At 47.2% G+C, this 26,213-nt stretch overlaps 1 protein-coding gene across 7 annotated transcripts in view; it reads right to left on the reverse strand.

Annotated features, from left to right (window-relative positions):
- Nucleotides 1–26,213, reverse strand: part of ATP6V0A1 (ATPase H+ transporting V0 subunit a1) — a 290,761-nt gene that overhangs the window by 38,856 nt on the left and 225,692 nt on the right. For all 7 annotated transcript variants that reach the window (XM_078645385.1, XM_078645387.1, XM_078645386.1 and 4 more), the window contains 2 exons: nucleotides 13,640–13,757; nucleotides 9,857–10,028 (listed from right to left, as the gene is read on the reverse strand). In XM_078645385.1, the coding sequence (XP_078501511.1) occupies nucleotides 9,857–10,028; nucleotides 13,640–13,757 (290 nt within the window). The remainder of the gene's footprint in view (nucleotides 1–9,856; nucleotides 10,029–13,639; nucleotides 13,758–26,213) is intronic.

Here is a 26,213-nt window from a genome sequence, read left to right on the forward strand (position 1 = left end):
TCATAATTATATATCTTATCACCAGTTCATTGTACATTGCAAAAAATAAACATTAATAGACCTTTATATTCCTTCATTCATATTATTCACAAATGATGTGTACTATCTTTACATCATCATTACATCATCAGAACTTCATCAGACTCAAAGATTCTCAGTCCATTCTCATTAGATGCTATTATATCCTGATCCATACGTCCATCTTGTTAGTCCTAAAACAATAAATCTGCAGCAGTCTGTTCCTCAAGCTATACGCCTGCAACAGCCAGCACGTGTTTCGCGGTTACCTCACCGCTTCTTCAAGGCCTGTGAGTGGTCTTATCTTTGCGAATTGCAAAAGTGTCTAATAGAAAAAAGTATTCAAGTATGTCAATGCACAAGATTCACAAGTTATCCAGGACAAGTACAATGTTAAATGATGATGCAAAAGGAGTAGTTTCTGTCCTGTAACTCCAGTTCTGTAGTAGGGGTATCTCTGTTATAGTCATAATCTAGTGAATAGTCCCGCCCATGTGCGTGGACCCCGGAGCAATCAAAAATAATCTCTTAGAGTGTCGAAAAATGCAGAAATGCACAGACACTCAAGAGAGAATTTAAAGACAGATAATGCAGCCTAAAAAGGCTACACTGTCCAGTACTTCAACTAGAAATTCCACCAAAAAAAACCACAAAACAGCAAAGTCTGTACAGATTTCCCTTGCTTAAACAGCAAAAACCCTCTGGAATGATAGAGAGGAGGACCTGGACAGACAAGCCCCATAGGCTGCCATTATGTGGCTCAGAACAGGATACTGTGCCTTTAAGAGAACTTTCCAGAACTTCACAGTATCCCAGAATGCACTGCAGGTCCCAGTTACTTTCAGTTCTTTTTGAAGGCGTAACACGCCAGACCTGTAGCATTCCGTACATGAACATCTCTCTCCACCGGGGAGGAGGGCGGGCGCTTATGACTATAACAGAGATACCCCTACTACAGAACTGGAGTTACAGGACAGAAACTACTCCTTCTCTAGTAGGGGATCTCTGTGTATAGTCATAATCTAGTGAATAGAATGGTAAGCCCATCCCCACACCAAGCGGCGGTGGAGAAAAGAAGAAATAACGCCACTATTGTGCGAACAGATTCCGCAGCGAAGCCTGCCCAACCTGAGCGTCTGCCCTGGCAGTAATGCTTAGCAAAGGTATGGACCGACTTCCAAGTGGCCGCCTTGCAGATCTCTGCAATGGGAACATTACGAAGCATAGCTGTCGTGGCAGCTTTGCCCCTGGTGGAATGAGCCTTAGGGTTGCCCCCTAAGGTCTTATTAGCTTTGTAGTAACATAATTGTATGCAGGACACAATCCACCTCGAGATGGACTGTTTAGAGGTAGCAAGACCCGTCCTGACTGATCCATAATTGATGAACAATTGGTCTGACCTACGAATATCCTTGGTCTTATCCAGATAAAATTTCAGCACCCTCCTAACATCCAGGGAATGCAAAGACCTTTCCGCTGGAGATGAAGGATTCTGAAAGAACGTAGGTAAAGTTATAGTCTGGTTGATATGAAAATCAGAAACAACCTTGGGAAGAAACCTAGGGTGAGTACGCATAACAACCTTAGCAGCATGAAATACAGTATAGGGTTCTTGGCAACACAACGCCTGAATTTCACTCACCCTGCGGGCCGATGTAATGGCCACGAGGAACGCCGCCTTCCAGGACAGGTGCTGCAACAAAGCCTTATGAATAGGTTCAAAAGGCTCCTTCATCAACCTGGACAGCACCACAATCAAGTCCCACGAAGGCGAAGTAAGCCTGACAGGAGGGAACACTTTCTTCAAGCCTTCCAGAAAGTCTTTAATCACAGGAATCTGGAAAATAGAAGTCTGTGAAGGGCATTTCCTGTAGGCAGTCAAAGCAGCCAGATGAACCTTAATGGAATGGACATTAAGGCCAGACTGCGCCAGATGTAGTAGATATGGAAGGATGACATCCTCCTTGCATGTCGTAGGGTCATAGTTCTTAGACTTGCACCAGATGCAAAACCTCTTCCACTTGTAAGCATAAGAAGTCCTAGTGGAAGGTCGCTTAGCCTCCTTCAGTATGTCCATACAATCCTCTGGGAGATTCAGATGGCCATATTGCACTATTTCAGGAGCCATGCCGCCAAACTCAAAGACGAAAGGTTGGGGTGCACCATCCTCCCCCCGAACTTCGTGAGAAGGTCCGGCCTGCACGGCAGCTTCATGTGAGGAAGGAGGGACCGGTGAAGCAGGTCTGTGAACCACCACTGTCTGGGCCATTCCGGGGCAATCAGAATCATCCTCGCCCTGGATTGGGACAGCTTGATGAGAACCGCCGGAATCAGGGGAATGGGCGGAAAAGCGTACAGAAAGCTGTTCGACCAGTTGATCCATAGCGCGTTCCCCAGCGTTCCCGGCTGGTAGTACCTGGAGGCGAAGCCTCGGCATTTGCTGTTTTCGGCGGTGGCGAACAGATCTACGTCTGGAGTTCCCCACCTTGCGAAGACTTCTCCTAGTACTTCATCGTTTATGACCCATTCGTAGTTTTCCTGAATCAGTCTGCTCAGTTCATCTGCCTGAACATTCTGCACACCTGGCCGATGGGTGGCCGTTATCGACAGTCCTCTGGCCAGAAGCCAGTGCCAGATCGCCTGCGCCTCTTGCGACAGAGTGCGGGATCTCGAACCCCCCTGCTTGTTGAGGTAATACATCGTAGTCGTGTTGTCCGTCTGTACAAGCAGAGAGTTGGTCTGAAAGGACGGATGAAAGGCCTTCAGTGCCAAGTGAACAGCCCTGAGTTCCAGGAAATTGATGTGGTACGTGGACTCCGTCGGGGACCACGCCCCTTGAATCTGTAGGTGTGCGCTCCCCAGCCCTGGAGAGAAGCATCCGTCACGATAGTCTGTGTGGGAATGTCCTTGTGGAAGGGAACCCCTCTGAGGAGATTCCCCGCTGAACACCACCACTTCAGAGACTGAAGAGCATGTAGAGACAGTCGTATCTTGTCGTCCCAAGATCCTCTCCTCTGGTCCCAATAATCTTCCAAGCACTCCTGCAGCGGTCTCATGTGCAGCCGCGCATGAGGCGTCAGGAAGATACAAGAGGCCATCGATCCCAGTAGAGAAGACACTGTCCTCACTGTCGTGGATGGAGTGGACATGAGAGCCTGAGCCTTCCGAAGGAGTGATAAACGTCGCTCTTCCGAAGGAGACACGCTTGCTGACAGCGTATTGATGGAGGCACCCAAGTACTGGATGCACTGGACCGGAGTCGGAACAGACTTGGACATGTTGATGTGCAACCCCAGCTTGTTCAAGAGAACGCACGTCTTCTGAAAGTGTGCTTGAGCTTCCGAGAAGGAGGAGGCCTTGATCAACCAATCGTCCAGGTACGGGTAGACAAACACCTTGTTCTTCCTCAGGTGTGCCGCTACCACTGCCATGCACTTCGAGAACGTCCTGGGCGCAGACTTCAGCCCGAACGGAAGTACCGTGTACTGATAGTGATTGGTGCCGACTTGAAATCGCAGGAACTTCCTGTGTTTGTGTGCAATGGGCACATGGAAGTATGCATCCTGTAGGTCTATGGCGCAAAGCCAGTCCCCCTGTTGCAGCTGAGGATAAATCTGATGCAACGACAGCATGCGAAATTTTTCTCTGCGAATCCACTGGTTTGCCTGTCGCAAGTCCAGAATGGGCCTGAACTCGTTCTTGTCCTTCTTGCGGACCAGAAAGAACCGGGAGTACAGACCTCTTCCTCTTTGAGACAGAGGTGCATCTTCTATCCCCCTTTTCCTTAACAGGATGTCTGCCTCCGCCTGGAGCTCGCGCAGCTGATACTGCGAGCTGACCGGAGGAATCGATGGAGGCGGGCTGGTGAACCGAAGACTGTATCCATTGCAAACAATATTCAGCACCCACTTGTCCTGAGTAATTTTTCTCCACTCTGCCAGAAAAAATTGAACGCTTCCCCCCACGGGAGCGGGTAACGGATGAAGGGGAAGTAACCGCTCAGGGTGGAGACCCGGCCGGGCCCTTGTTCGCGGTAGAGGGCTGCTGTCCACCTCTACCCCTCTGACGTTTTTGGAAGGGTCTTCTGAATTGCTGCTGTTGTTGCTGCTGCTGTTGCCCAGAAGACTGTCCTCTTCCTCTCCCCTGCGAGCCGAACCGTCGTTGGAACTGGCGGTAGGGTTTCTTGTCCTTGGGCTTCTCCAAGCCCACAGCCGTCAGGGTTTCAGCCTCGGCCTTCATCCTGGCCATTTCGTCGTCTGCATGTTTCCCGAATAGAGTCTCACCGGAAAACGGCAGATTGGCCACTCGCTGTTGCGCTTCAGGCTTGAGCGACGTCCGCCTGAGCCAAGCATGGCGTCGCTGATTGATACCGTGGCAGTATCCATGTGCGGCCAACAGGGAGATATCCGCCGCAGCGCTGATGGCCTGGTTCGAGACCAGCATCCCTTCTTTGACGATTTCCATGAAGTCCTCTTTCCTGTCACGCGGGACAAGGTCCGCGAACTGTTCCATGGAATCCCACAGCACGCGGTCGTACCGCCCCAGTAACGTCGAGTCGCTGGAAGCCTTCATAGTCGTGGAAGAAGTCCCACACGCCTTCCTTCCAGCCGAATCAATCCAGCGGCTCTCCTTATCCGGAGGCACGGTGGAGGACGAATGCAGTTTCCTGGCCGCCGTCACTATCACTGAATCGGGCACTGGATCCATCCGTAGGAAGGCCGGGTCCGAGTCAGGCGCCCTGTACTTCTTCAGAAGTCTGGAGGGAGCGGCTTTTACCACCGCAGGCGTAAGAAAAAGCTCTTCCGCAGGCTCAACCAGTCCTGGCACCAACAGCAGTAGAGGGCGAGACAGATGTTTCTTGTGCAAAGTCTCGAATATCACGGACGTCGTAGGTGTAGGAGCCGTCACCGTGATACCCAGCTTCGCAGCCCCCCTCAGGAGAACCTCCTGGAACGTGCCGATGTCATCGATTGGAGACACCCTAGTCTCCGGGGAGTCTGACAAAGTAGGTGAGTAGGAACGGGTCCTAGAGGTCGAACGGGACCTGGACCTATGCCTCCTATGGCGATGTCTGGATCTAGTGGAGGACCTGTGTCTGCTCCTCGATCTTTCTCTCCTCCTGGAGCGAGACCTCGATCTCCTGGGCCTGGGACGTTCTGCCGGTTTCCCCGGGGCGGACGTCTTGGATTTAGGTGGTTCCTTAGACTTCGGAGTCTTCTTGGGAGGAGTCGGAAGCCTGGGCAACGAGACCGACCTCGGTGGAACCGGTGGAGGCTTGACAGGCACAGGGGTCTGTGGTCCTGTTGGAAGCGGAGGCAGGGGAGGTAACGGAGGAGGGTTGGAGCCCTCGGAGGTAGACCTCTTGGCAACGGAGGCGGAGGTGTAACAGACTTCATCGGAGTATACACCTCCGAGTACACCGATCCCGGTGAACCACCATCCTTCCCGGACTGAGGGGAGCCCCCCACAGTCCTAGGCCTGTCCGCACGACCCCTCGACGTCGAAGAGTGGTGTGCAGACGTCGAGCGCAGGTCCCTCGACGTCGAGCGCCCCTTCGGCGTCGACCGTCTTCCATGCTTCGACGCCGAACGGCTTCTATGCCTCGACGTCGATCCCGACCATCTCGACGACGATCCTTTATGCCTCGACGGCGATCTCTTGTGCCTCGACGTCGCCCTCGACCGCTTCGACGGCGACCTCTTCGACCGCCTCGACGGCGACCTCTCCGACCGCCTCGACGGCGACCTCGACGTCGACTTCTTCTTCACCGGAGATCTCTTCTCCCTCGACGGCGACCTCTTCTGCTTCGACGGTGGCCTCGACGACGAGGATCCCCTCGACGACGATGATGTCCTGTTCGTCGACGGCGATCGGCGGTGTCGCCTCGATGGCGAGCGCGGACGCCGGGCCCGTCGACGGCGTTCATTCGACGTCGACAACGATGAAATCGTCACTGGGTTCGACGGCGGCCTGTGTAAGTCCCTCGACGTCGACGGGCGACGTTTTCTCGACCCAGAGCCCTGGGGAGACCGGGAACTGGCCGTGGACCTTCCTCTCGACGCCGTGGTCAGCGCTACCGGCCCCACCGGAGACTGTGGACGTTTGCTGGACTTCCTGCCCCTGGGGAGCCCTCCAGAGGCCTCAGCATGGGCAGATGAAGCCCCACCAGACCCACCTTGAGCCTTCAGCCTTCTTTCCTCGAGGCCCTGAAGTCTGATTTTCATTCTGTCCTTCAGGGTCCTGCCAGAGAAGCCTTTACAGATCTCACACTCCTCTGGAACATGGGAAGAGGGCAGGCAGAGGATACACACCTCATGAGGGTCTGACTTAGCCATCTTTCTGGAGCACTCCGGGCATTTGTCAAATAATGAAGGCATATTTGACACAAAAAGAGTGCAAAACCCAAGAAGAAAAGCCCAAAAGTACTTAGAAAGTACTCAAATCGAATTTTCAAGGAAAAAACACAATAAACTCTTGAAAAGGGAGAGCTCAATGCTCCAGGGTCCTGCTTGCAGGAGCCGGAAAAAAGAACTGAAAGTAACTGGGACCTGCAGTGCATTCTGGGATACTGTGAAGTTCTGGAAAGTTCTCTTAAAGGTACAGTATCCTGTTCTGAGCCACATAATGGCAGCCTATGAGGCTTGTCTGTCCAGGTCCTCCTCTCTATCATTCCAGAGGGTTTTTGCTGTTTAAGCAAGGGAAATCTGTACAGACTTTGCTGTTTTGTGGATTTTCTAGTTGAATTACTGGACAGTGTAGCCTTTTTAGGCTGCATTATCTGTCTTTAAATTCTCTCTTGAGTGTCTGTGCATTTCTGCATTTTTCGACACTCTAAGAGATTATTTTTTGATCGCTCCGGGGTCCACGCACATGGGCGGGACTATTCACTAGATTATGACTATACACAGAGATCCCCTACTACAGAACCACATGGCTCCCTCACAAGACTCAATGCCATCCCATCACTCACCAAAGAACAAGAACATCCCTTCTTGTTCTTCGAGTGATGGGATATTGCCCGCGATTCGGTATGAGGTATTTCTTAACACTGATGTGAGCTGAAGTCGTCACATGGAATCAACAATTGACCATCTACCTGGGCTTTGGCCGACTAGTGAGTACTGAAATGAATTGACTTATTGTCTTAGGACTAACAAGATGGAATCAGGATATAATAGCATCTGATAAGAGTATGGACTGAGAATCTTGAGTCTAATGAAGTTCTGATGATGTAAAGATGATGTAAAGATGATGTAATGATGATGTAAATATGATGTAAAGATGGCACACAGAATTTATGAATATTGTGAATTAAGGACTGTAAAGGTCTATTAATATTCATTTGTGTAATGTAGAATGAAGTGGTATTATGGTATTTAAAGTTTATATCGAACGTTTATGAGTGTGTGTTTACACATGTTATAACGTTATTCCCCACTCCTTAAAGGTAGCCTTCAATACAGTTCGTTTTTGTTTTCTTTTTCTTGTCTGGCTTTAATATGTTTTAGCTGCACGTTTAGCACATTAAACCCAGACCTACTGGCATTGCCAATGATTACTTTGTACTGACTGCGAAGGTTTACCATTAAGAGGGCCTCTTAAACTTACTGACAATCAAAGAGGCAGAGAAGGAGCTTTCTGCTTCTCACTGTATTTTCACCAGGATATGTTTTTGTGGTAAAAACGTTGAAATGGCACTAGTCCCCATCCCCAAGAGTTCAGACTGCTGTTATTGCATGTACTGGATTAGAATGTTAATCGTTTAAGTCAGTGGTTTAATACAAAATGAAGGAACCTCCCTTTGCAGAATGTGATCAGGGGAACCTTACTTTCCTACATCTTAAGAGATATTAATTGTCCTTTGGTTGCATTTGGGGCCCCATGATGGACTGACGGCCCCTGAGGGGTTGGGGGCCCCTAGGCCATAGGTGCCCAGTTACAACTCTGATTTAAGGTGATCTAAATCCTTTAAGAAAGCACCTAACAACGAAAGTATATTTCACACCTAGAACAGAATAAATTGATAGCTTATCAATTCCCAAGTAAAGGCAGGAGAGTTTAGCACACGCCCTGAAGTGCGTATAAGAGCGCCTGTCTTCCTCTAGACTCCTGTAAAACGTTTAGGCACATGATCATAATCAGATTCCTTGGAAGGGAGTAGCAGGCTTTTGTGTGGCAATAATGCCTGCTACATGCAAAAAATGGGATGGGTTGTAAACATAACTACATTTAAGATCAGAGAATGAATGCAGGACAGGCACAGGATCTAGAAAAGTGCACTATTTGAACAGTAAAGCTAACAATGTGTGCTTGATCCCCATGCTTTCTAGAAACTCCATGTTTTCTGATGCCGTTCAAATCAAAAGGGCAGAGAAGGGAAGCTTTCACATCTCTGAGACACCTGTTGTAACCACAGCTGGAAGGGAAGATGGCAATGTAGAAATAAGTCTTGGAAGAAAGCCTCAAAGGAATGTTGTTTGTAGATTTAAAAAAAATTAAAACAGGAGCCGAGGGTGAGTGACCCGTCTTGGCTCTGTAAGAAACTGTTAGCAATAAAGGTATATAAGGGAACAAGGCAAGGGCAGGGTTGGATACTTGGACTGGTTGGTGAATACAGACTGCTGCACCTATGCCAGCATATGGTATGCTGGGAATCTATACATAACTTGGCATAGCTAAAGCTTCGTAAATGAACACAGCGGTGTGAGTTAGATGGCTGACAACATCCAGACAATTCACGTAGGGAATAAACTAGCAAACTAGGGACGTGTGATGAAACAGGATAGCGCACATCTAACGCACCTTGACTTGCACATTATCTGCTGTGTTGCTTATAATCATTATTCTGATACATAACATTTGTAAACAAGTACTGCTGAATAAATAATCATATAGTCATTAAATGCCAATTGAGTGTGCACACTGATTTTGGAGTGCAAGGGAAGGGGATCCATTTATCATCATTGGTAGATAAATGATTCTCTGCCAGGTTTGTCTGACTCATGACACTCCTTGTCTAACGGAGCATAACTCGCTGAGGAGTGACGCATGCAAGTTCAACTTTTCTCAGAAAAAGGGACATTTCCCTTAGGGGCTAAGGACATGGCAACCTGGCAAATAAGCTGGGTTAAAAACAATGATACGTGCAGAGTTTTATACATTCATATTTTATACATTGTCCAGTGACCAGAGAGGAGAGGCAAGATAATATCCTTGCAGGGATAATCTCATACTAAGCATTCAGGAACCCTTGTTATATGTTAGCTAAAATCTGAGTCAACACCAAGCTGAGCATACAGGCTGCTTTAAAGCAAATCTATATGAAATCAATGGCTTAATGTCCTCAGATGAAAAAGGAAGCCCTTAGCTCCTGATCAGTAAAAGACAGTATGAGCACAGATTGGCCTGGCAGATATTGAGAACCCCATTTTAGGATACAGCTAATTAAAACCCAAAGTTTCAAAACCTGGCTACAAGAAGCAGGGCTGAGATTGACTGAAACAAGTTATTCACCTTCCCCATTCTCATTAGAGGCTCATAACCCACAGTGATGGACCATGCCCTCTCAGGGTTACATTTCACCTACTACTCCTCCACCCAGTGGCTATTAAATATGTTTAATATGTGAATAAAATAAATGTTGATGTTCTGGTCAAACTGGGCATAAAACACTTTTATTTTTGTTTTGCAGTTGTTGTGCTTTAATCCCTAGATTCTAGTTTTTGGATTGCGAATGATAACTACACCCCACGGATGTCCTATTTCCCTACCCCGTGAGCAGGTACAGAAAGCTAAGCAGATGGGAGTCAGTCTGAAGATATTTTACCACAACACTCACCAGTGCAGACGGAGAGCATGAAGGAATGCAGACAGACCCTCCATAATCAGCAGGATGGCAATGGTCAGTGTGGAAAAAGCAGCAAAAACGAAAACCAGAAGGATCCCGCCACCGAGGCTTTTCACATTGAGGCCAATGTGCATCACCATAGTCCACAGCACTTCGGAGAGCTCTGAGTAGGGAAGACGAAAAGATAAGCATTTGGAGGATCTCAAATCAAATCAGATGCACTCTAGACATGACAATACTCACTAAAACGAGGAAAAAACAACGATATAACGGAGCTCACTTGTAGGTCAATGATAGACCATCAAAAGAGAGGATAAATGGCATTCCCCAACTAACAAGCACCTTGAATAAAATATTATGATATTTGCTAGGGAAATCAGTTAAAAATTATTTCACTTGTATATAATGCAGGTTCTGAATCTTGAGCTAGGTGAATAAAATGTAGTTAATTATTGCTAATTCCTATCTGGTGGATCTTCTGCACTGATCCATGTCATACAACTGCACCTTTCTGCTATTCCTCCAATTTTATGTTGCTTTTGGACACTGGGGATACTCCTCTTGGTACCCTGCCACTGAAGGGCTTCTGAGACGCCTTGTTCTCCTTTAAAATTTGCCCATCGGCCTGTCTGCAAGTGCACTCAGCCTGTCACACATCAGAATTATGGTAGGTAGGTAGGGCCTGGAAGGCTGCTGAATGATTTCTGGATTGGGTCTACTGCCCTATTGTGTTTTCATTCCCTGTCCATCTCTCACTCCCCCTCTCACTGACTTGCATCCAGCGTAGTTTTCGTTGCAGTGAAGGAAGGGAGTATGGCGTGAGGTCAGTGGTGAATACACTGATCAACCACTAAACTGCAAATTCACTGCTCATGATTAATAGCACTGTACAGATATACCAAAAAATAGCACCTAAGTATGGTAAATGCACATTTTTTTTAAATTAGACCTGATAAAGTAACAAAACAGGTCCAATTAATTGTTCTTGTAGACTCCGCTCCAGGTCATTTTCGGCCAATTTGCACACAGGTATATGAGCATGTTTCAATACAGTATAACACTACATGTTCTTCTTCAGGACTATTGCTTGTTTATTTAATCATTTGAGGTTATGTTTTACAGTATTTATTTAATTTTCAAAGTTTTATATAGCGCGAACAAGATCTTTGCAGATATAAGAGCGCTTTACAGAAAACAAGGGCTAGGGGAAACAAAAGGGTGATTAAACAAACTATTGGGTACAGTATAGTAGACGGTAGTAAGTGAATAGCCAGATAGGATAGCAATCAGATAAAAAGCATAATACAAAAAGGATAGCAATCAGTTAAAAACATAATACAAAGTAGGATAGCAATCAGATAAAGACATAATACAAAAAGATAATCAGAATAACCAAACAAAACCAAAACGGGGCAAAGTCTTCAATCCAGTAAATATAGAGTTCAGGTGAATTTAGCCATAAGGATGGCTTTTACCTCTTTATCTTTTATGTACAGACAATACCCCATGGGTGGATCTCCATTAACCTTCACAGTATAATCTTGTCCAACAATGAACACAACACAAAACATTGGATGACTTTCTTTGGCTTCTACTAAAGCATAACACAGTAGATATTACTGCTCGGATCCATGGATTAAAATTGGAAGACTTGAGGTAGTTCTCTTTTTATTGACAGACTTCAATCTACCAAAGAAACAGATAATGACACACAATGAAAGCTGATATGTTATTCCAGTGTGTCCATATAATATTGCAGGGCACTAGACTCTTTCCGGTCTTTTAATTTTACGTTCACACATCCACCAGCATGGCTACTTTTATTGTATTACAGCATCTTGGACCCGATTAGAACCATAGCCATGCCCATTTGTGAGGACAGGTTTTTTCCTACACCCATTACGAGGATCTACCGATCAGCCTTACGATGTCCCCACTTGGCTTAAAATATCTACCTCAAGACAATTACTGCATTTTCTGTACAAATATTTAGGTCCAAAAGTTACTTTAATATCTTCGTATTGTCATTCCCTTTTTCCTTTCCTTCAAATTATTTACAATGACTAAATCCTAGTAAAAAGTTTGGCTTTTTAAACTAGACAGCTATCAGACATTGGGCAAAGAAAAATGTATCTATGAACCAGAGCATACAACTTCAGCTGCATAGGTTTTAGACTACCCGCCTATGCGGTGACAATGTTATGCTCCACAATGTTATATACCATCTATTTAAACATTGTAAGTCCTTTTAAGAAGTCCTGGCATATTTGACACAGGAACGGGAGGGGACATGAAGAAGAGCGGAGCTACGCACAGCTGAGAGGTTAGTCCTCAACCACTGCAGTGGAAGAATGGGAACAAGACTGGACGAATTCTGTGTAGGGCTTGAGATTATGCAGCAGGTGGGAGCTATGGACAGGCGACCACATAGAAAGATCTGCACTGTCTGACAGCATGCGCCTGTGCCCAGAAGACAGTAATGAGAGATGAACTAGGGGGTGAGATGGGTGAGAAGAACAGGCTGAGGAACTGCATGGAGAGGGGAAAATATGAGCCAGTGGAAGACAAGGTTGATCAGCCCTTAATTTCAATTGAGCGTGTGTGTGCGGTTGTGACCTTCCCTTCAGACACGGTCTTCCCCACCTGAAAATGTTGCTCTGGACCTAGCCAGCCTTTATTTTCCATCTCTCTACATGTCTCAGGAACAGCTAAACAGCAGCCAGAGGTGCCTAACTCTCCTCCAGGCATAACACTTTACTGAGGCTCGCTATTTCGTAAACTCTCTCAAAGTCTGGTCGGACACTAGGTGTTGCCTCTGCATGCCTGGCTTGATCGTTGAGCAAGAAGATCCAGTAAGGAGAGGCAAACTGCAAAATGCCTATTGAGTGCTAGGTTCCTGCAGCATCTCAGAGTTGTGTTCTCCTACTTTAGGAAACCAAGTGCTATAGATTTAGAGCTATTTATCCAACAGACCCCCGAATATTTTGACTCCTATTTGTATCAGGGTAGCACAACAGACACACATCTAAGATGGGAGACCCTTGTCATGTGTATATTGATAAAGCCCAGGATATGTTAAATGGGCGGCAGGGAGATTTCCGTCTGTTGCCAGATGGCTTAATAAGATAAGTGATTGCTGTTGACATCTGTGTTTGGCCTATATGTCAAGGCTTTGAGTCACAAACAAGCCGCTTAAAACTTTCATCTTTTGGAAGTCAAGACATTGAGTAGGTTAAATAGGTAACAGTAACACCTGCTATTTACACCGCACAGAAAACTCAACAGAGGAGCACTGAACGTCACATGAGCCAAGTCTCTAAAATGATTACATTTCATGGGTCATGAAGAGGAAGTCTTTAAGGTGGAACTATTTAGGGTTATCAGACAGACCTTTGTTCTCCTCTGAATTTCAATATTTTCCTCAAACAAGACCCTAGCACACAGAAGTCACAGCTTTTCCCCAGGCAAATCTCTTTATCAGCTAGGATTGTAATGAAGATCCTGAGGCCCGACAACCATGCATATTCAAGAGTCTTAAAAGTCTAGTCCTACAGAATGGGAGATTACATTAGTACAAAAAGAAAAGTTGTATTTTCTGTACAGAGTAGAAAAGCCTGCTTGTGGTGGGGGTTTCACTTTCACATTATAATAGATTATGGTGATCAATATTTCATAACACAAGACCCACTGCTATGAGCTTTCACCCTAAACTCTCCCTTCTCCCACCCTTCCAATCAAACACAGAAAGACTCTCAATTCAACGCAAATACTTACGTGCATGTGCCAAGCTGAGTGCCCAGAGTCGCAGGTAGCTTGCTGTGTTGGAGATGCACCCCAGGCAGTATTCAATGGTATGGATAGCTTGATTGATGAGCGCATCACCAAAATCAAACTGCAGGAAAAACAGTAGATAGGGAGACTTATGAAAACGGAAAGGATTGCAGATTCCTCCCACAATGCCCACCCCTGATCTTACCAGATGGTCACAGATTATTAATACCTGTTATTTACAGTGCGATAAAACAGCAACACTGCAACAACAAGCACCATATGCTATTATTACCCAGTCACCCTTGCTACTACCCAGGCTCTACGTTTGCACTAACAAAGGTATTCAATTGGTTTTCAACTTGAGACCTGAATTTATTTTTATGTGCTTCTCTCACTTTCTCGCTTCTCTGTGAGCGAGGTGACACAAGGAGAAATGCCCAACATCAAGCGAGGTGGAATGAAACTCTACCATGAGGTTGGGCCTACCGGCCATATGAGTCTCTTCCTATTCCCTCTTTCTTATTGGGGGTTACGGAGAAACATTGTGGTTTCGCCCCTCTGCCAGAACCTACGAATCTTCATATTGAAATGGAAAAGTTAATATAACATAGTACCAGTAGGAACAGTACAAACGGGACTTTGTCACTCCACAGGCCGTTGCTACTCAAGGCAACTATGCCAGGTCGGTTTAAAAGAGGCAACCTATTATAGAGGCATGATGGTAATCTATGTGCCTCAACTGGTCATTGTGTGCCTTCCGTTGCTTTAACATCTTGAAATTTAATGCAAGCAGCAAATATCAGGGAATAAAAAGCACATGAACTGGTGAAAGAATGAAGCTGCGCTTGCTTGAGCACTCTCCTCACGTTGCACTGTTAATATAAATTGCAGATATATTTTCTAAGGTTCCAGCATCAGTAACCTTAATAAACGTTAATATTTTGGAACCCTGTTATAGAGAAGGTTAAGTGTTTGGTTCCAACACTTTCAAAAGAGAACGGCTGAAAGCCAAGCATTAACAATATTTTCATTTATAAAGGAATCTTCACTAAGACCATTAAGTTTTTACTTTGCTTTACTTTTCATAAATGCAAATTTAGCCTTCTTTACTTACAATTCTAGTTGAAGACATAAAATTACCTTTACAGTCCATAAGTTATCTCGTATGTCCAGCATGTAAGTATTGTGCTATTTTACAGCGGGACCAGAAACATCTTCTCAAAACTGTTAAGGTAGAAGTTTGTGCATGGGGTTTAATCTATGCATTTGTATGTAAATGCAACAACTGCTCCTTCTCTAGTACCGATAGGAACTCACGTCAGTCCCTTCTTTAATAAAATGTTAACCCGTGTTATGGATGTGAACAACAAAAAAGTAGGTGTTTAGCTATGGTTGGTGGGCCACCACATCGAAGAGACAGGATTCCACCAAACGATCACCAGCAAGGGCCACATCCTCCGTTTGTTACACCTTGGTCACCAGATTTTACTGCGAATGGCTCGTGAGTGCCAACGGCGGGTATTTCCGCAGGCCAAACTATTTGCCCCTGCTCCCTGCTTATACCACTATGATGACTCCCCTCAGGAGGAGGGGCTGCATCTAAGTCAGACACACATTAGAAATATGGGAGGAAACCAGCATTACCACGCTCGGCCACCTTTGTGCAGATGGACACTAATGTCATTCCAAGAACTCCAGGACCACTACAGCTTACAAGGTGGAGCTTCCCCGTCTTAAGGGGCGCTCAAAGCAACTTTACAACAAGACTGGAATGTACGGGACCTGGAACCAGTCCAGGAGCCGTTACAACACAAGATACACTCTGTAGGAAGGGGCCGGTGACTAGTGAACTGGCAAGATGGGGCATTGGTGCAGGACAACCCCTCCACCCCTGCCTACACCAACCATCCCCCCCAACCCTCCCCCAGTACTATCGAGTTTGAAGACCAAATGAGAAAACTCCCTGGATCAAGCTTTCCACGACTTGGAATGGCTTAAGAACCTAGAATACCATAGTAGGGTTCCCACGCACGCCTGTTTTAAATATATATAGCTTTGCACCTACAGTGTGTTTAGTTCTTCCTTTGCATTAAAGCAAAAATGACAATTCTCAGCTTGCACTCCTGCATCCTCACATGAGACACCAAATCCTGCTTCAAGTGGAGGCTTCCAGGCCTTGAGTCGCCTTGTGCAAGTCTAACGTACCCCTACTCGTCCCACATTGGGCATTATGCCTGTAGGATCGGCATTAATGTGACCTAATTACGGTATGATGTTATACCCTGAGCACGTCAATAAGAATCTATTTTTTTTAAAAGAAGGTGGATTTTAGAATGGGTAGGAGGAAGGGATTATGCATGAATATATGCTCTGTCACTCTCATATGTCCAGCCTCAGTTCACAACAAGAAGAGAGAAGGGCAGCAGCAGTATTAGACAGCCAAGAATTTAAGCAACCACATTTCTTAATACTTAATATCCCTTGGCTGAACTGCTCGTCAGCTCCTCACAGAGCCGCCTTGAATATTTCCGATGCAATGAGGTTGTGGTTGAATGTGCAGAGATATTCAAAATGATGGATGCCCCCTGTTAGGAATAGCAATAGAACAGATAGGAAAAAATGCATCTTATAATGATGGTTTTCAAAACTGCATTTCCTATGCTTAGACTTATGTATCTGAAGGCTTGTCGGAAAAGACAGACAGAAACAAGGAGCATGTTCGACATTGATGTTGCATAACCAATCTACAAGGGTGAAATTTATATGACACTTTTGGATGAAGGAGGGGGTAAGTTGTGAACACCATCTTGCCCCAGTAGAAATAGTTGCATGGCTGAGATGCAAATAGGACTTGAAGCTCGCTTACCAGGTTAGACAAAGTAATAGCAATAAGGAACCTGGTTTCCCATGAAGGCAGGCTCATATTAGACTGCGCCTTTGGTTTGAAGGGCTTGTGCATCAGCTGTGCCAAGACTAGGCTGATGCCCCAACTGACAGCGGGCCATTTCCCAGTAGGCAAGACATGAAACACTCCACTAATGAGATTGATGCCTCTGTAAAGTGGCACGGTTTAAAGCCATCCATTTGGTATCAAAGCCTGGTGAAGTTTATCCTTTCAGCTACCAGGGAATCATGGTCACCAGATGAACGCCCTAGGGGGGCAAGGGTGAGCTTCTTGGGAAGCAGCCCTTCAAACCAAGCAGTTGAAGAGAATATGAAGACTGCTCGGTCTAATATAACTGTCTCTGGATGCTGCATCATGTTCCAGAGCCACACTTGTTAGGGCCAGGATGGGTCTAAGCGTATCATCTAAACTCCTTGGTGCTCTAGATCTTATTTTTTAAGGATCCTGGAAATCACCTGACTTCTAGGCCCTGGAGAGAAAAGCATAACACTCCTAATCTGTACGCAATGAGTGATCTGGGACGTCTATCGACCTACAACAAAAGATTGTTGCACTTTGTGTTAATGAACAAGTTATTTACCTTCGGTAACAATATTTCTGTAAGAGACATATATTAGTTATAGATTTCTTACCTTAGAATCATACCCAGGCGTCAGACTGGATCTGGAGATTTTTTCTTTAGCAGTACACCTGCGTATAGGTAGGTGGTGTCGGTCGACTCCGCGTCCGTCGTTGGCGTCGTGTTTGCCAGAATGACATCGCAGTGTCTACTTAGGTGCACCCCTTGCGCGCGGACGTCAGATCTTTATACGACATTCCATGCCAGAAGAGCAGAGCCATGCAAGACACTGACCACTGGTGCACAAAACTAGGGCCCTGAAAGGGAGTCCCTTACAGTTGAAGTCAGTTCGCAGAACAGGAAGGATGGATGGGGCGGTAAGGAATCTATAACTAATATATGTCTCTTACAGATATATCATTACCGAAGGTAAGTAACTTGTTAGTCTGAAAGAGACTATTAGTTATAGATTCCTTTCCTTAAAATAGATACCCCAGCAATACCAACCCCGGAGGTGGGTCTGCAAACCAAGTTCACACCAGAAAGTCCTGGAGAACGGAACGGCCAAAGAAGCCGTCTCTCCAGACTTGACTATCCAGGCAGTAATGTTTATTTAATGTGTGCAGGGATGCTCACGTGGCTGCCTGGCAGTTGTCACCGTAGGGAACACCATGTCCGAAAGCAGTAGTGGCTGCCGTCGCCCTGGTGGAATAGGCAAGCAGTCCTACCGGAGGTTCCTTTTTCGCCAAGGAATAACAGATTTTAATGCAAAGGACGACCCATCGAGAGATGGTCCATTTTTGCACGGCCCAACCTTTCTTTGGGCCCACATAGCCAACAAAGAGTTGATCATCCACCCGGAATCGTTTTGTGCGATCCAGATCAAATGATAGCGCATGTTTTGGATCCAGACGGTGGAGTCTCTCTTCCTCCTTGGAAGGGTGCAGGGGCGGGAAGAAGGTGGGCAAAGTGGTGGTCTGTCCTATGAGGAAAGAGGTAACCATTTTGGGAAGAAAAGAAGGTTGAGTTCGAAGGACAACCTTGTCCAGATGAACAGCAAGGAAATGAGTTTTAGAAGAAAGAGCCTGAAGCTCACTCACCCTGCGAGTAGAGGTGATGGCCACAAGAAAAGCAGTCTTGAGAGTCAATAGTCTGAGAGGACAATTATGTAATGGCTCAAAAGGAGCATACATAAGGTACAATAAAACCAGATTCAAGACCCATTGGGGCATTACGAAAAGAATAGGAGGAAAGAGGTGAGCAATGCCCCAAAGAAATCTATTTACAATAGGGGACTTAAAAAGTGAAGGCTGATCAGGAAGCCAAAGAAAGGCCGAAATGGCCGAAAGATAGCCTTTAAGGGTGCCCAAAGCAGAGCCCTGCTGGGCCAAAGAAAGAATATAGAGGAGAACCTCTGAAAGGGGGGAAGAAAGGGGATCCACAGCCTTTGCTGTGCACAATGCCACAAATTTGTTCCATCTACAGGCGTATACCGTTTTAGTGCAGGGACACCTGGCTGCCAAGATAACATTACAGACTTCGGGAGGAAGGTCGAAAGCTGTCAACTGTCGTCACTCAATCTCCAAGCAAGGAGGTGGAGGCTGGACAGGTTCGGGTGGAGGACCATCCCCCGCTGCTGCGACAGAAGATCCTCCCGAAGAGGCAGTCTGATCGGAGGATCGATGGCCATGTTCAAGAGCTCGGGATACCAGACTCTTCGAGCCCAATCCGGAGCCACAAGGATTACTTGAGCCCGGTCGCGCTTGATCTTCTTCAGCACTCTGGCCAGGAGTGGTATAGGTGGAAAGGTGTATAGAAGACTGCAACTCCACTTGTGACGAAAAGCGCCGCCGAGCGAGTGCCGCCTTGGAAATTCCAATGCGCAGAACTGCTGACATTGCGCAGTCTCTTTGGTGGCAAACAGATCTACCTAAGGATCTCCCCATTGCTGAAAGAGACCTTGCACCACGTCCGAGTGAAGATGCCATTCGTGATCCATCAAGCACGGGCGGCTGAGTTTGTCCGCCCTGGCATTCAGTGAACCTGCCAGGTGTTGAACCACCAGGGACATGCCCTGATGTTCCAGCCATGTCCAGAGGCCTCCTGACATAGGGTCCACAGAGGCCTCCTGACAAAGGGTCCACAACCCCACCCCGCCCTGTTTGTTGCAGTACCACATGGCGGTGGTGTTGTCTGTGAGCACCTACACTAATCTCCCTTTGACAGAAGGAAGGAATGCTTTCAGTGCAAAACAAATCACCCGTAGCTCCAGAAGGTTGATGTGGAGCATACACTCCACAGGAGACCCACAGAGGCCACTAATCTCCGCCTCTCCAATGTGGCCACTCCATCCAGAAAGAAAGCATCTGTCACCACTGTGAAGTCTGGTTGGGGAAGGAAGAGGGACCTGGCATTGATCCAATCCTGGTTCATTAGCCACCACTGCAATTGGTGTGCAGTGCCCTACGAGATCCTGGTTGCAATTGGAAAGATTCCCCTGATGCTGCACCCACTGGAACTTCAGGTCCCACAGCAGAGCCACCTGGCATGGTCCACTAGCAGGATGCAGGAGGCCCCCCAGCCTCAGGGTCATTCATACCGAAACCGAGATGGGCCAAGTGATCCTCCGACATGCAATGGGGGGAAGGTGGCATAGAGGGAGGGGCAGTCTCGAAGGGGAGTCAGTAACCCCTTCAGACTATCTGCAAAACCAACCTGCCCGACGTGATGTTGTACCAGCGGGGGAGGTGATGGTGAATCGTGCCGCCCACTGGCAACTGGTGGCCCTGAAAGTTCTTCGAACTAGGAACACTTAGAGGCTGCTGCAGAGGGAGCACTGGTAGACTGGCCCGCCTGCTGGCTCCCAGACCTACGGCGTTGGGTCCCACATACACGGCCGCACATAGGCTGGGTAGCTTGCACCGGCCTGTGGCACTGAGCGGAACGTGGTGGGGTACCCCTTCCATAGCCACACTGCGCAGGGCGAGAGGTGGTAGCGAGGCCCAAGTGCCTGGCCGTAGCTCTAGAGTCCTTGAAGCGCTCAAGTGTGCTGTCTGCCTTGTCGCCAAACAGGCGACGGCAATCAAATGGCATGTGCAAAAGGGTTGATTGGACATCTCCAGAAAAGCCAATGGATCTCAGTCAGGCGTAGCGTTGTAGAGCTACTGACTTAGAAATTGTTCTATCCAGGGAGTCGGCGGTGTCCAGCCCACAGCCTGAGGCGAACTTTGCAGCATCTCTCCCTTCTGGGACCGCACAGGATAAGGTGACCCGGGCCTCCTCCGGGCACAGCGGCAGCCCATGCGCAACCGTATCCCACACAGAGAGGGTGCAATGGCCCGAGAGACATGCGGTGTTCACCAAGTGCAGTCCTATGCTGGCAGAAGAAAACATATTTTTCCCAAGATGGTCCAGCTTCTTGGATTTCCTATCTGCGGAGCAGAAGGGAACGCGCCTTTAGATGTTGAGGTTTGGACCACCAAGCTCTCAGGGTAGGATGTTGGGAGAGGAAAATGGGGTCGCCCAGGGCCGGGCGGTGGCGTCGGGTAATCATCCTATCCACGGGAGCCCCTGTGCTAGGCCTTGACTAGGTGCCTAGAAGGATGTCCGTGAGGGCCTCGTTGATGGCAGCAGGGTTCCGAAGAGGCCGCTGCCAGCTGAAGTACCTCAATCAGGAGTTTAGTCCTGACTGCCACCATAGGAACCTCAAGGTTCAAAGTCACAGACGCCCTACGCAACACAACAGCTTAAGAGGCTCCCTCTTCCGTGGCCACGGTAGGGGGAGAAAGCATGCCATGGTCTGGGGAGGTATCCAGACCACTGGCTTCCCCCAACTCCTCTCTCCAGTCCGGCTGATCTGCCAAAGGGTTAACAGAACCCTCCCAGTCCTCCTCACCTTCTTCTGGCTGCCACTCAGGGTGATAGGGAATGCAAGGGGAGAACAGTGGTACACCAGTACTGGTCAGTCCCGGTATCGGCGTCGGCCAGCGCTGTTCCGGTCCTGGGCCCAAAGCAAGGGAATGGCCCGGGTTGGCTGGCGTTGGAAGCGTCGTCGGCATCGTCAGAGGTATCGGTGCCAGAGGAGATGATGTGAGGTCGACCGGCACCGAACCGGATCCAGGACTGAATCCTTGGGGGACCTGTGGCGCTGGAGCCACCAACATCGAAGGCCTAGAGCCCCCGAGACTGAGTCCACGGGGCCCAAAGGCACACCAGCGGAGTCGGACTGCCTAAAGATGGAGTGGAGAGCTTCGTAAAACTGACAAAGCTGGGCAGGGGACGCTCCGGCTTCCGGGAAGGGAGGCTCTGCTGCCGGAGCCGAAGGACGACGATCTACCGCATCCCTCGTTGCGCCAGCCAACGGACGGGGAGAACGCGAAGAGCGACAGTGCTTCTTTGCCTTCTTTTTGTGCTTCGACTTACCCGACGAGGTAGACTTCGCTGAGGACTGATGGTGGTGGCTCAACGACCGGTCCCGCGACCTCCCTCTCGACCAGGACCTCGAGCTGCATGGAGCTGACTGCCGGGCCTCACAAGCTTTCGGGACCACTCCTGCAAAGTCTTCGGGTTTATGGCCCGACAGTCGGAGCACGACTTTGGGTCGTGGTCGCGCTCCAGGCACTAAAGGCACACGATGTGTGGGTCCGTGACCGTCATCAGTTTGTGACAGGAGTTACATGGCTTGAACCCGGTCTGTCGATGTGACATCCCTCCGTGCACCAGGAGTCGAACGACTCGAAAAAAGAAGTCGACAAAAGTCGATAAAACACCCGTCAAAAAGTGACTAAGGGTAAAGCTCACTCTGGATCTGTGCTGGCTGGTGTGTAAAAAGAAAGAACTGACCTCAGCGCACAGGAGCAGCATCTAAGAAGACATTGCAAAGTCATTCCGGTGAACACAACACCAACAACGGATGTGAAGTCGACCGACGCCAACTACCGACTCGCAGGGGTACTGCAAAAAAAAAAATCTCCAGATCCAGTCTGACGCCTGGTGGTAAATCTAAGGTAAAGAATCTATAACTAATCGTCTCTTTCAAATATGCAACAGTAACACACCATACAAGCACTTTCTCTGGCACAAAATTGCTAGTGTCCCTATGGAGAGTGTCTAAAGCAATTTAGGCAGAATTGGAAAGGATCTGTTGTGTGGTTTGCACTGACAACCTCAGCTGTTTGAGAGCGGCTGGAGTGACTGTCAGGTGGGAAAGCTTTTCCAGTAAGAATGGAATCTGACCATTGATCAATGCTATGAGCCCTGGCAGATAGGTAGGACGTGTGGGACAGGGACAGGAAGTACTGTTACTGAAGCAATCCCTGCGGATACAGATACTGACGCAACACAAGGCGGGATTACAACAAATAGGCAAAACCACCTTAAGTTCAACTGGAATCTGGAAGTCTGGATATTGTAAATGTAGCACTTTATGCATTTCTAAGCAAACCTCAAAACCCAGACAGAGGGGACAGCATTGACAAAAAAGAGAAGGGGAGAAGACAGATGGAAAGAGCATGGAGAATTGTGTGGCCAAGTCCAAATTGGTAGTACATCATCAGAAAGCGAGATACTGTATTACGGATAGCCAGCCAGTTACCAGGATGTGACTCAAGCAAGAGAGCAAGAGGCTGGAGTAAACACGAAGGATGTAGATGTTGAGTAGGCCAAGAGTAAGAGAAAATAGGGCTTGATGAAAATCAAGATATCATGAAACGCAATTCGAGGGATACTAGGGCAGGTCATTGTGAGAGTCAAGAGGAGGCCTCAACCTCCTCCTCCTCCTCCCCACTTCAACAAGGTCTCCCCTTAATAGGTGCTTTTAAATGTGGTCTCACAGTTCATTGTCAGTATGATGGGGTGTCTTTGTCTGCAACGTACTTCATGGATTAGGACAATTCCAGAAAGGAGTGTCTCTTGCATTTCTTGCTGTAGCACTTGTGTACCAGTGCGTTGTAAGGTGATGCCAGAACTCCAGAAGAGGGTAGCCTAAATCACTTCCATTTAAGTGGAGGGCCCCCGTTTGCAGTGTGAAGCTCGGCTATTGGGGAAGAAAATAAGTAGTCTGGCGCAGAACAGGCTTTGCCAGCTGTGTGTGGGTGTGCTAAAAGGTGTCTGTAAAAAGGTTAGCTCAAGATGCTGGTGCACCCCCAAACCCAACTCCAACTCCTCAGAGCCACAAAAATGGAGTAAACTATGATCCTACAGGCAAATTCGTGGAGAGGGGATTGTGCATCCTCTTACAATGCCACTATGTCTACAGGGTTAGAAGGACAGTATAGTATAATGCTGGACTAGAATCCCTTCATCCTGACACGCAATTAGAATTGAACTAAGAGTGAACCAGGGTCACAGGAGCAAGTGAAACGTTGGTCCGCAGAGACCTTCAAATAGCGACAGTCTCTTCATTAGGACAGATGCCTTTTCAAAGAGAGTGCCTTCAAAGCTAGGTGGTAAGCCATTGGAAAGAGTGTCTAACCTACCCACTGCTTTGTATCAAATCCAGCTTCCAAACACCTACACTTAAAAACACAACTCTATAACAAGAGCACTGGGAATGACAATAGATCTCATCATTGATATCGAGCAGCAATCTATTCGATTTGCCAATGTTTTGTTCCCCACAGTTGACCACCGGGCTTGAGGACACAAACACAGTGGACACCTTGAACTAGTTTTTCTTATGCTAATGCTTATTAAAGAAAAAGCTACTTACCTTCAGTAACAATCTTTCTGTCGAATGCACTATCTACCTGCATAATCCTTACATACTTGTGCACCAGACTGGATTCAGAAATGTTTCATAGTTCTCCTATGCTGGTAGGGGGCGATGGAGCCATCTCAGCAACTGAAGCGGCACAAGGGTGAAGTCCCTTGAGACATATAGCATCCATCCCAGTGCACCAACATCCGTTCCCTAACCATTTCATCCGCGGAAGCACCAATCAAATCTGAGGGAGTATGAAATAATGATCAGATGAGGAACACACGCCTGGAGCACCAGGTGTATGACATGGCAATACCTCCTGACCTTGGAGTCCAAGCAATAATGCTTTGCAAAATTGTGAGGAGAAGCCTTTGTTGCTGCACAGCAGATTTCAGCCACAGGAATACCTCTTGTATGCGCTAAGGTTGAAGATTCCCTCTGGTCGAATGAGAGCAGAGTCCCTCAGGTGCTCCATCTTTACAAGGGCATAGCACATTTCAATGTACAAAATGACCCAGTGTGACAAGGTCCTCTTTTGGACTGCCTAGAGATTTTTGTTGCCTGCATACCCCACATAGAGCTGATCATCAAACTAGATCAAATTTGTGCATCCCTCCGTGGGTCCAGCCAGCACAATCTTTCTTCTTAGATGGGATGGGGTTTAGGATAAAGGGAAGGAAGGGTTATGAACTGCCCTAGGTGGAAAGGGCTCATCACCTTGGGAGGAAAATCCGCTTTAGGTTTGAGTACTCTGATGAGAAATGCAACTGGCAATTGTGAAGGAGTTCAAGGGAAGTATCCATCGAAAAACGTCAAGACAAGATTAAAGTCCCATTGGGAGCATCACAAAGGGAGTTGGTGGAAAACCCAACCATGATAGTGGATTCGAAAAGAGATGGCAGAAGGCATATAAATATTGACAAGGCTGTAATGTATCTCTTGACGGTGTCCACTGCACAAGCCTGCTGGGCCAACAATAGAGCAAAACTAAGAGCATCTGACAGGATCGCCTTCAAAGGGTTTCCACTCTGATCTGTTTGTCAAATGTGTTCTACCTTTCAGAATAATCTGACATTGTAAAGGGGTGGAAAGCCAAAATAATATGATTGAACACCTCACAGGGCATCTGCAAGGAACTCTGGTGTTCTCGCTCAATCTCCAGGCATTAAGGCGGAGGCTCTGGAGATTAGGATGCAGGATCTACTCATTCAACAGGGAGAGAAGGTCAGATTTGAAAGGTAGATAGAGCGGGCGACACATTGAGTGTTTCTGAACTCCTGCATACCTTGCCCTTCTTTGCTAGTCCAAGGCGATAAGAAGAGTTTAGGCACGGTTCTGGCAAATCTCCTCAGAACCCGATGAATAAAAGGTATGGCATTAAAACGTAAAGAACCCTGAAAATTCCACCTCAACTTAAACACACACTTAACTGAAGGGCAAGACCGGTGTGCAGTGAGTGTTGTTCTGAGTGTTGAAATGATTAGATTTAGGAATTTTCCACAGGGCAAAGATGTTCACCTCGAGGTGAAGATGCCACTTGTGGTCGGTACGATAATGCTAACTGAAAAAGTCAGCTTTGGTGTTCAGTGAGCCGGTCAGATGGCTGCCCACTAGCAAGATTCCACACTGATGCACCCACGCTCAGAGCCTCAACGCCCCCTGACAGCGAAGGTGAGACCCACTCCTCCCTGCTGGTTAGTTAGAAAAAGCATGATTGCAATGCAAGGCTAGTGGTTATCTTGTAATAGTTTTTCATCAAGCCACAGAAAAACAATTACAAACCACTGATTTTAAACCATTTTCCTTCAGTCCTGAAGATATTGCCTAAAATACTAGGCAATTAAACATGTCAACCTCTAAATGGTTAAAGTATGTCATGACAATTTTAATAAATACTGAGGGAGAATCTGTGAAGATTTACATCTTTCAGATAATTTTTTAACTCCATTTGTAGTGAATACACAATGAGTATAGGACCAGTATAATTTTAGACTATTAGATATTCGGTGATATTTCCTACATTAAGCTAGTTCAGGGCGAGAGGTCTTCCCCTACAGATAACAACCATGCAGACTCTGTAAACTGCAGGTGATTAGCCCTGCACTGCTTGAACTGCTATTAACTTGATTATAGAGATTATGAACTCAGGATTTGACATCAATGATGACAAGCCCGAGATACAATATATCCATCATCTGATCACAATGTGTAGCTCCTGTGAGGTGTTTCCTCCATTATTGGCAAATGCCCAACTCTTTGATGAATGTGCCCTGCTCTGGGGTTTGCTTAGGGTAATTTTTAATGTTTGAGTTGCCTCCCTTAGGACCTGGCTAATTGAATTTCAAAGTATTAGACCTAGAAATAGGGTTTCCACTCCCCATGAGATACACAAACTTCACTCATTTGGAAGCCC

The sequence above is a fragment of the Lissotriton helveticus genome, chromosome 5_1 (genome assembly GCF_964261635.1).
Source record: "Lissotriton helveticus chromosome 5_1, aLisHel1.1, whole genome shotgun sequence".
NCBI classification, from domain to species: Eukaryota; Metazoa; Chordata; class Amphibia; order Caudata; family Salamandridae; genus Lissotriton; species Lissotriton helveticus.